Consider the following 11820-nt stretch of genomic DNA (forward strand, 5'->3'; position numbering starts at 1 on the left):
ATAATAATAATAATAATAGAACCAGGGGGAAGCCTCAAGAAGAAAACTCCAGTGGGAAAGGAAGATAGATGAGACAGGGGTGTGGCATGTGAAAATGACTAAAATTTATTATATAAATGTTTGAAACCATCAAAAAAGTTTAAAACATCAATAGAAATAACTAAGTTTGGCTTAAAGAAAATTTCTTCTCCCTAACTCTCCCCTATCCACTAACAAATGAATTAACCAATTCATAAATATTGTACTCCATACATAACTGTTGTGAAGAAAGTTATTCATTCTAAATATTTTTTTTAAAAAAAAAGAATGTTTAGTAGTTCAAAAAATGTGTATTAGTATTTATGGGCTGTGAGATCTATGACAGAAAGCATGTGGAATGAACCATGGGTGATGGAGAAGAATAAAATGAAGTTTACAGATATGTGGGAACCACTGAGGAAAACCAAGTGCTTGGTTAGGTGCTAGCCACACTCGGGTGAACATAGACACAACCTAAAACTAAACATGCTAGTCCAGGAGGGCTACTGGGAACAAAGCAAGCGAGGGAGCCCATAAGGGTCAGGCATCACCTGTCCTGGAGTTCTCTGAGGAGGATGCTGGGATTGAATCCCAACCTGTCCCACACTGTGGGGTGGGGGGTGGGGGTGAGGTAAGGCTTTCATCATAGACACAGAGTTTAATCAGTAATGAACATCAAATAGTATCTTAATAACTATTTTTAAAAGTCAAAATTAATGTGAAAAGCCTGTAATAAACAAAGTATTAATGTCTCAGGGCTGGGAAGACGACCCGGGAAGTAAGGGCATTTGCATTTGTTGGGCAAACTTGAGGACCTGCATTCAAATATCCAGAATCAAAAAAAAAAAAAAAAAAATTCTTGGTGTGGCTGCATGCACACCTGTAACCCCAGAGCTCAGGTCTGGAAAATGGAGATGGGGAGGGAGGCTTACTGGAGCTTGGTGGTTATCAGCCTAGATCCAGGTGTAGTGAGAGACCCTTCTCAAGGGAATGAGGCAGAGAGTGAGAAAGTGGGATACCCGATGGTCTCCTCTGGCCTCTGCCAGTGCACAGAGACACACATTCAAACATGCATGAGGGAGGGGAGGAAGAAAAGGAGGGCCTGAAACATGGCTCAATGGGTAAAGGCACTTGCTGTTGAGCCTGAAGACTGAGTTCGATCTCTGTAACCTACAGAGCTGAAGATAACTGACTCCCACGAGTTGTCCTCTGACCTCCATATGAGCATCATGGCACTTATGCTAACACGCACACACATGAGCGCGCGCGCACACACATATACACACAATAAATAAATCAATCTAATAAATATGTCAAAAACATTTTTTTAAATATTTAAAGAGAAGAAGACAGAAAGAAATGTAAAGTCTTAAACAAAATCAGACTGGTAGCAATGCCTTCCCCCCCGCTGTGTTTGATCTGTAACAAAAGGGGAAAAAAAATCACTGATGCCGATCCTGAAATGCTCATGTCGTGCCTGTCTCTCTTGTCTGGGTCCCCACTGACTGACTCAAAAAGACTAAAATAGATATAGATATAGATATATACAGTAAGCGTGAAGTCAAGAGAGGTCAGCTGCCCTGGGTACAAAGCTGAGTGGAGGATGGGCCTGGGGAACCAATGACCGTGCCTACTGCACTACGATGCCCACCTGACTCAGATGCCACGTTAGCTCCCAGCCTGTCACAGTTTCACGTCTGCTGCTGTGGTAAAAGACCCTGACAGAAATGAACTTTGGGGGGAAAGGGCTTATTCCAGCTTACAATTTTGGTGATAGTTCACCACTGTGAAAACTCAAGGCGGACGCGTCGAACAGCTAGTCACATCACATCTCCAGTCCAAAGCAGAGAAGTGAATCCACACTTGCACACTTACACACTTGCACACTTGCTCAGCCTGATTTCTCCACCCTCACACATGTCAGGAACCCCTGCTTAGGGAATCAAGCTACCTACTATAGGCTGAGTCTTCCCATGTCAATTAACTTACAGAAGACAGTCCCTAACAGACATGCCCAAGGGCCAACACAATGAAAGCAATCCCTCCTTGAGACTCTTTTCCGAGATGATTTTAGACTGTGTCAGGTTGAAAACTAAAGCAAACCATCACACTTCCCAAACACCATAGCCAAACCAACATATCATATACACTAAGAGAAATGAGCTCCTTCACTAGCATCAACTCATGTACTTGAGTGGGAATAGAAGCTGGTATTGTAGGACTAGGACTAGGGTTGTATCTCAGTGGTAGAGCGTGTGTGTGTGTGTGTGTGTGTGTGTGTGTGTGTGTGTGTGTGTTGCAAGATCCTGGACTCAGCCTCCAGAACCACAAAAAATAAAAACTAAAAAGCAAACAGCTTGGTTCTGCATGCATTCAGCGACTCTGATGACTGCTTCCTTGGCCCCGATCTTAGCAAGGGTTTCAAGTGGAGCACAGAGGAAGACAGATTGCCAGGGCAGTTCATACACCACTACCTCTGTGGAATGTCTTTTCGTAACCATTATGTATTCATTTTAGTGCTAAATGAAAAGAAAGCCAACGGGCACATCAAACACTGGATGTCACAAACACTAAGTTTAACTTCAGTGAAAGTGTTTATGAGGAAGGAATCCCATTTTCAAAGTTGTTATAGAAAGGGCACTCAAGCCGTATGTGAAGGCGACAAAAGGCAAGAAAGGCTGTGTTGTGTGCCTTTTCCTGGGGAGGCGTGTCCAAACATCCGCTCATCCCAGACAGGGAACCAAGGACAAAGCTAGTGGTGATTCCAGCAAAGTCCAACATTTCTTTGGATTACCTCCTGGAGTGGGAGTGAGGTGTTCCTTAGAGAAGCATGGATGATTCAGACACAGCTGTGTCACTGAATACCCCCAGCATGGCTGACAATTCACCTGGAGCTCTCTGCTCAGCTCGTAGGCAGCTGTACAAGTTGAAGAGTCTTTCTTCCTTGTAACTCTTTGTGCTGAGGTATAACCTTGGGAAGGCATCTTGTGAGTCTTTTCTGGAACTTACAAGGCTTTGTTTATTTCCTGACTTTCATGAGCTAGCTGCCCACTTCCTTTGGGAGTGGGGATGTTTCCATTCAGAGGGAGTTGCCACATTATAGGATGACATATGATTGAATTTGGAAAGGGGAGCAGGGAAGGCTGGACTCTAGTGTACCTACTAGTGGCTTCTGACCCTTAGAAAACAGCAGGTACAACAGGGTTAGAAAGTGGTGGATCACAATGTGGAGGGGGAGTGCTCTGGTGCCATGTGATTGGTCAGAGAACTGGACCTCCCGTTACCATGGAGAATGCTCCATGAAGGAGAGGAACCAGCCTCAACCAAGTCTCCTCTCTCCATAGGTCAATGCTGGCCCAATGGCTTATGCCCGAGCCTTTCTTGAAGAGACTAATGCAAAGAAATACCCTGATAACCAAGTAAAGCTATTGAAGGAAATATTCAGGTAAGATTCTCTTTGTTGAAATGGCCTTCAAACTACCACATACAGAGGGATGTGAACCCCCTAGGAAAGCCACTCAATTAACCCTCTTCAAGGTGGCAGTCTATCCACAGCTTGACTTTGGACCCAAAGTCACTGAACTCAATACCTCCTCCTGTGACTGGCTTCTAATTTGCTTCGTGCTGTCATTAAAGGCAATTTGCAGATGCATGTGGGCAGGCTCTTGATGTAAATGAGCGTCTCATCAAGGAGGACCAGCTGGAGTACCAGGAAGAACTGAGGTCCCATTATAAGGACATGCTCAGTGAACTGTCCACCATCATGAACGAGCAGGTAAGCATCCCTTGGTGTGACCCACAGTCCCTGGCCATTGCTAGAGGGACTGAAGACTCTTTCTTTACTGCAAAAGTCACTATTGTTTACATCAGCATTATGATGTCGAGTTGTTATCTCCCCCATGTACAACAGCTCTTGGCTCAAAGCAAAGACACGCCTAGAGAAAAAGAATATGAGAACTGAAATGCTTTCCACAATGTTTTGAGGTATTTACCCAAGCTGTACAATCTGTTGACTCTAGACTATACAGGTCTAGTCAGACACTGAGAAACACAAGGTCTGAATCCCTGTCCTGGCCTGCTGCCACTCCATCATTCCCTTATGGCTCACAATACCTAGGATATGGGATGGCATTTCACATTTTGCCGGTAGGGGTTTCTGCACCAGCCTCAGAGAGAACCTCAGGATTTCTCATGGGCCTTTTACCTTAAGACTTCCTGGGCAGAAGTGGCACCTCCTAAAGAAGTCCACAATTGGGAGAAAAGAAACTAAATATATTTATAATATGGTAATTTAATAATATAATATATGATACATATCCAACTCCACTCCATAATCAAGTCATCCATCATCCTGGGTATGTATTCACCATATTTTGTATGGCTTGCATGAAATATGACCATTCAATAATGTCAGTGTTTTGAAGTAGCCAAAAGCACTCAGTTGGAAGTCAAGTGATGTTCCCTTGCCTGCTTTGCAGCATCCATCAACCCTCACACTCTAATCAGGTATCTCACCACCTGTAGCCTTTCCAGTCACGTGAGACTGCTGACTTCACATCAGTTCCTTCCCCTTCCCCTAATAATCTAGTGCCATCACCACAGAGCTCGGCAAAGACTGGAAGTGTTATTTTAATTGCATGTAGCATACATTCCTTCTTTCCTGGCCTCTTCTACCCACCCTTTTAGCTCTCCACAGCAGCTCAAGGAGGAGATAATGGTAGGTTGACTTAGGATGGAAAGAATGAACCTCCATAGATAGGATTCCCAACAAAGATCATGCCGGTTTGAGATTTCTGAGGGGTGGTGATAATTAAAATACTCTGGAGATGCCTTGAGCACACACAGGCGACATCATTAAATCTGGGATTCAAATGAAGAGAATGCATGTAAAAGCTGGGAACCACAGTGAAGCCATACTTTTCCCTGATTGTAAATCACGCCTGGCCTTGAAACGTCTGGCAAAAAAAATGTTTCTCTCTTTTTTTCCTGCCAGCTCTGTCGAGGTCCGTGTCTCTACAGCTTCTGCTCCTCTGTGTCTAGCATTTCCCTCAGCACTGTGAGCAAAAGTGGTATGTTCTTCTTTCCTCCGTACGCCTGTCCTGCCCTGCAGCCTTCTGTCCACCCACCCCTTCCTCCCTGGTCCTTTGCCCCCGTCAGCTTCTGTGGCTCAGCGTCTCTAAGTCTCCATTGCCTCTCTAAGATGTGTCACGCTAACAGCTCAGCTGTGAAAAATAAAACCCGTGCTCCTTTGACTCTAAACATATTTGAGCTCCTTCGTTTTTTAAATATACAGAACTGAAGGTTTTTTTGTGATACTTCGAAATACAAAACAAAAATACAAAGACCAGGTGGTCCAGAGGAGAGAGAAAAAAAATTTTTTTAACAAAAGAAGTAAAATTGGGCTCTCTGCTTCCTGGAAACTGATCAAAGAGAAAAACCTGATGGGTTTCACTGGTCTCGTTATTCAGTAAAAGAAATATATCTGTTGGAAAGAAATGTGACTTTTCTGCTGGTCCTGGGCTTATAATGGGGCCTGGTCAATAGCTTCCTTCATCTCAATGTGAATGCACATGCTCCAGAAACAGGTAATTAAGTGGTGAGAGAACTTACCAGCTGGGCTTTGAAAATCAGAAACAGTTAGAATCAAATGACATATAAATAGAAACACAAAATTAATTATGCTATACACACCCCCATAGGGCCAAGAAAAGTATTAGCTTACAGAATACTAAAATAAAATAAATGTCATTAGGGGAAAACCCTCAATATCAGAGGAAAGAGGGCCATGCATATAACACATGCCTGTGGTCTCAACACAGGACAGGAGGACAGGAGGACAGGAGGACAGAAGGACAGGAGGACAGGAGTAGTTGGAGATCATCATCAGCTACATAGCAAGCTTGAGACCAGTCTGGGATACATGAGATCCCTTCTCAAAAAGAAAATAAGTACCTGTAGAGGCCAGTGAGATGTCTCTCTTGGTGACATCTCTTGTCCCCATGACTGATGACCTGAGTTCAGCCACTGGGACCCATATGGTAGAAAAAGAGAACTCACTCCCACAGGCTGCCTTCTGGCTTCCACATACATACTGTGGCACGTGTGCACCCATGCACATACATGCACCCACGCACTTTTTTTTAAAAAAGAAAGGTAGGAAACAGAACCAAGATAGAGTCATGCTGGTGTGTAAAATGGAGACATGGAAAGCAAGTAATTTGAATTGGTAGTGACAGGCAACCATTTCTTTAATAGGCAGCCAGAATTTCACACTGTTTCATAAACAGCCAAAAACCAAAAACCGTAAAGAAATTTCTTTGGCTGGGGCCAGTGGAATTCACACAAGCATGCAAATGAAGAATAAATATAAGATGCTCTTTTGGAGTGTGTTTCAACTGAGGGAGAATGGCGGAAGAGTGAAGTCAGCCGTGGTCATGAGTATCCAACTTAAAACGCAGAGATGGGACCAGAGCCATTCTGTCCTGATGCCAAGAAAGTGAGATGTGAGAGCATCTTGCTGTTAGAGACTGAGATACACTTGAAACACATAAAGAACCAAATCATATATGCAGCATCGCATAACACTGGCCCGAAGGAGGATGTATGGCAAACACATGACCCTCAGCTGCCGAGTCCTCTGTCTGAAAAAGCCCTTGGATGAGAGGTGAAGCTAACATCACACACATAGACATCAGCACAGCATGATGCTGTGTAAGGTTAGTGAGGAAATCATAAGTAGGAATTTAAAATGCTCGTCAAATCTCTTTTGTACAAAGATAAACCGCAGAGATACACCTGCAGTTTCCGTGGGTCTGCAGTTACTGTTTGCATAAGGTCATTTTGATAGAGCTGGCAAAGTATCCCTTAGACATATTGATAGTATTTTCAGATACATCAGATTGATTTTATTATACTCCCATTAGTCCAAACATTTAAGTGAGTTTTCCGATGTTTTCCCCTTTAGGGTAGATGTTAGCAATAAATTATAAATTCTTGAACTAGAATGAGACACTAGAATCACTCACGTACATTTGCAGCCATTTAAACATTTATAAATTTGTATCTGACAGTCAAAGAGTACATAGTAAAGCTACTTTCAGCATCCCCATGGCAACCAGCATATGGGCTTCGAAGAAAATATCCTTCAGAACTACTTTGACTAGGATATTTTCCAAACTTACTAACGCCCCATTGGGAATGAGTCACTATTCAGGGTGTTAATTCTGTGTTTGAGGATATGAAAATTGATCTCTCGTCATTTTGTATGTATGTGTCGTATCTGTCTTGCTTTAAGATTACGGGCAGGGACGACCCAGCAAAGCGCGGAGTGGAGCGAACCTACACACGTGTAACTAGCAAGGTGACCCCAGCCATACCTACGGTCTCCATCTCACCCAGTGCTGAAGTTTGAGAGGAACCCTGGGGCATCAGACGCACCTCTCAGAGAACTCTGAATTTTTGCAGCTAATCTCGGGGAAGAAAAAGATAGATTTAATTTATTTGAAGTTTTTACAGTGTTAATATTTTTGTTTACCTCGCTAGCTTGAGAATTTTGCCAGCCTCTGAATTTGCACATTTCCTATGATTCCTTTGTTTCCTTTGAGTGGTATTGATCAAACCACACTGAACATTTGTCCTGAAATTCCAATGAATGTGCAGCTTAAAAGCAAACTGAGTTTGCTCTTGGGTATAATGTGTTCAATTCCAGGTCCTAGTACACGTATTTTAAAGGTCAAAGTGAATGTTTTTGTAACATTTAAGCATATTTCAGATGTAAATAGAAAATTGTAAAATATATGGTTTTTATCAAATTTCAAAGAATGTTTTTAGTTAAGACTTATGAAAGTACTAAAATTATATGAGTAACATTTCAGATAATGTTATATTAAAATATTTGTGTATGTGTAAAAAAGTGTTGATAAATACTAACCTTTAAAGTTTGTGAAGTTCTTTTATTTGTAATATATGTGCTTTTAAAAGCAATGGTATGTGAAATTATAAAAGTATTTTGCTGTTGTTAATATAAATAAAAATACCATTACTTTGCACTTGATTTCCTTTTGAGAGCTGGGTTGGTAGCATGTTTGCCTGGCATGTACAAAAGCCTGGGTTCAATCCTCAACACTGCATGAACCAAATATGGTGGTGACACCTGCAATCCCAACACTCTGGGGGGATGGGAAGTTTAAGGCCACCCACCTGCAGCTAATTAGCAAGGGAGGGACCAAAATGAGTACATGAGAGGTAGCCAAAATGGCTTCTGTGACTGGTTTATTGGATGGCTATCAAACCATCCATACTCTATCTTTTTAATGCCTTACCAAAAGAGTGACCCGAGCCTCAGCTTAGATGATCCTCTAGAGATGAATTAAACACACTGAAGGTTTCTAAATATAGGATATTAGAATGATTTAGGGGAAATATGAACCAGAGTCTTAATGTACTCCATAAACTTGTGGTAGGATTTGTACTTTTGCTGCCTCTCTGGGAGTTAGCATGGACATGTGCTTTGCCGTAACCACTGAAATGGGAAATATGAGCTGCTGACCAAAATCAGTTTAGAGGCTTAAAAGCCAGTGAGTGGTTGTGCCTCATCCTTGCCCTGAAATATAGATCTTCAAAGTACACAAAGAAAGAGCCTAAAATCATCCCTAGTCTCCAGGTAACTACACTGGGCCAGATGTGCACATATCCCACATAACCCCATAGCTCATCTAGTGTCAGAGAGAAACACAGTGTTGAGTGCTAAGGTCCCCAAGACTCAGGATTGATTATAGTTGCAGCATTCTGTTTGTCCTCACTACTGTGTCTCTCTCTTACTGAAACTGTGAATGATAATCAGCGAGGTTTGGGACTGACTGCCGCCTTTCACTGGGTAGCCTATTTCCACATGCCCATCCAACCTCAGCTGAAGTGGAGTCAATGGACCTGCCTCCAGCTGCAGAAGGCAAGCTACTGAATGGCAGCATACAGTCCCCCTTCGACAGCTATTCCAAAGCCCTAGGCTCAACGAAGGGGAGCTTAGTTGGGCTCGGTCAGCCTTTGGCTACACTGGCTTTACTAGCCAGTATCAGCACAAGAGAGCAAGGAGATAAGATAGGCATTGAACCCGGAAGAGACAACATGATATTTTGGGTGAGAATTCTGACTTCTCAAGACACATCTAAGTTCTCTGTTCTCCAATGCAGCTTACTACTTAAAAACTGCCCAATGTTGAGCTGAACTCTGGCTCTAAAAGTCGCATCTCACACTGCTCTGGCTCCTGCTCTCTTGGTACCTATCATTGAATTTCCTCCACTTAAATTGTTAAGCTGTCTGAGTTATTGTTGATGCTGAGGAAATCTAGGAAGATTGTGTTGTTGATGTGCTCTACCTTTGGTCTTGCCTACAAGGTCCGGGTCTTGATGCTCTTCCCAACCGCCTACCCACCATATTCTAAAGAAACTGTTTGCAACAGGTGACCACCCAAATATGAAAATGAGTCCTCCAAAGATCCCTTAAGGAAATAAGCATAATAGATCCTTTCAACCTAGGGTAATGTGATTCCGTCTTTGCCTCACAACTATTTGTATTTGTACGACAAATGGTTTTACTGTGTTTTGCTCCTGACTTGGTTTATAAAAGAAGTTTAAATACTCTAGAAAGACTAAAGATGTCTTTCCCAAACAGCATGGAAACATGCCCTGTACCATCCCAGTTCCCTTGTCCCTTCTCTTCATTACACTAGATAATATCAAATAGGCAGGCGGGTGACTAAACCCAACATTCATGTCTTATCTCCACATTGTATTTTTTAATTATATGTCAACACATCCATGTCAGGCGCATTTATATAGATAGAATTCTAGCTTTCTGGTGTCTGTCAAGAAATCAGAGCATTTGGCAATGTTGGATTCATATTTCCCACAAGACATTGAATTTAAAATGAGGACAGAGTTAAGCCTTTCACGTGTACTTTCTGGCTTGCCTCAGTCACCACCAGGGCCTAATCACCAGTGTCAATTAGGTCATGCTTATTTATACGCCCTAACTGGTACTCATGTGCATAAGCAGACCCCAAGGCAGACAAATGTTTTGTGTCTATGTGTCCATCCAGTGGCAGACAGTACAGCACCTGCTGCCAAGTCAAGCAAGATGAATTTATTTTTTGATAAGTTTTTCTGAGCTTCATTAAACTTTCTGAGATAGACATGGAAAGGGATAGAGCCTAGTGCTGGAGCCACATGATTCGTACACTGTGCATAGGACTGCACTGAGTTTTCTGCTAATTTGCTGCCCCAAAGCCTTGCAAAGGATGGTGCATCATAAAGCAATGACATGATTTTGAGTTGTCAAGACACTGAATCTTATTTGTATTCTTTTTCATCTTTACATAAATTGGCCTCAAATCAATTTCTCAAAATAAACTCAGTTTTCAAAACTAGTAGAAGATTCCCCCAGTTCTGCAGATTAAAAAAAGCCTGAAGCCGGGCGGTGGTGGCGCACGCCTTTAATCCCAGCACTCGAGAGGCAGAGGCAGGCGGATCTCTGTGAGTTCGAGGCCAGCCTGGGCTACCAAGTGAGTTCCAGGAGAAGGTGCGCAAAGCTACACAGAGAAACCCTGTCTCAAAAAACCAAAAAAAAAAAAAAAAAAAAAAAAAAAAAACCAAAAAAAAAGACTGAAAATGAGCCCCAGATACCTAGTACAGAATAAGTGCATCTTACACACAGAACCTGGCTCCGTCTCTTTATCCACTCATAAGCCCACACCACAGCTACCTCTCTTTTCATTCTCATTTCAAAGTGAAAAATTCCAAGAGTGGAAAGAAATTAGCACACTCCTTCAATTTTGGTAGCGGTCACCTTAGAAACAAATATCCATTGTCCAAACCTCACATCGTGCATTCCTGTTCTGTATTCAGACTCACTGAGCAGTGAGTATCAATGGAACAGCTGGTGTGTTTCCTTTGTAATGATTGATGGCTCTCTGTGGCACATGGTCCTAAAATGATGGAGAACATGTCACTAGCAAACTGGTTTCCAGAACCCTAAATACTGTTCTGCACAAAGATTTCACCATATTTTCAGACTGGTGATTTATTATCTCATATTAGTCAAAGTCCAGAAAGCCAAAAAAATTATCCTAGTGTTCCTATGAGCATCAGAATATATATATATATATGCAAAAAAATGACAAAATGATACTAAGCCAAATTATTATTCACTAGAGCTACAAGTGGGCCCTAGGCCATTGTACTTGCATCAGTGAAAATTGTAAAATATATGTGACATGTATTGATAATAGGATACTTAATTCAGAATATGATAAAGTGCATTTTACAAGAGTTGAGTAGTATTCAGGATCATTTAGGAAGCCCCTTTTCCCTCCTCCTGCTTTCATGTCTGCCTGTTTTCCTATGCAGACCCTTCATAGAGCCTGTCTTCAGGTCACTTGTGAACTTCTCATCTTGCTTCTCCTCCCAACAGAAAGATCCCTCTCCTTTCCTCCAGCTGTTTAAGTCTTTCCCATACACATTGGAATCCTGTTCAGTAGCCACATGGTGAGGGTCATATTATTACATCTACAGCCACCCTCGGATCTGAGGCCCTCAATTCCTTCAGCTACTGCACTCCTAGCAAAGCCCTCCCACCCAAGCCATGTCACTAAGCCCAAGGAAGCTTACTCCCAGGATTGACTAAGAGTGAGAAATAATCATAGCTGTGGTTGGTTCTCATCTGCATCCTTGCCCAAGTCATTAGAAAGAGAGAGGACGTGAGATAAAGCGAGGGCTGTGCAGGGTGGAGTACACATATGTCATGGGT

At 42.4% G+C, this 11820-nt stretch overlaps 1 protein-coding gene across 14 annotated transcripts in view; it reads left to right on the plus strand.

Annotated features, from left to right (window-relative positions):
- Window positions 1-8071, plus strand: part of Dock10 (dedicator of cytokinesis 10) — a 248888-nt gene extending 240817 nt beyond the window's left edge. For 10 of the 14 annotated variants that reach the window (XM_037210228.1, XM_037210229.1, XM_037210223.1 and 7 more), the window contains 4 exons: window positions 3363-3463; window positions 3655-3793; window positions 5012-5087; window positions 7313-8071. In XM_037210228.1, the coding sequence (XP_037066123.1) occupies window positions 3363-3463; window positions 3655-3793; window positions 5012-5087; window positions 7313-7374 (378 nt within the window). In that variant the 3' untranslated portion in view covers window positions 7375-8071. The remainder of the gene's footprint in view (window positions 1-3362; window positions 3464-3654; window positions 3794-5011; window positions 5088-7312) is intronic. The other 4 variants (XM_028884109.2, XM_037210226.1, XM_028884108.2 and 1 more) reach the window with 1 other exon arrangement.
- Window positions 8072-11820: the final 3749 nt, after the last annotated feature.

Source organism: Peromyscus leucopus, chromosome 13 (genome assembly GCF_004664715.2).
Source record: "Peromyscus leucopus breed LL Stock chromosome 13, UCI_PerLeu_2.1, whole genome shotgun sequence".
Lineage (NCBI taxonomy): Eukaryota > Metazoa > Chordata > Mammalia > Rodentia > Cricetidae > Peromyscus > Peromyscus leucopus.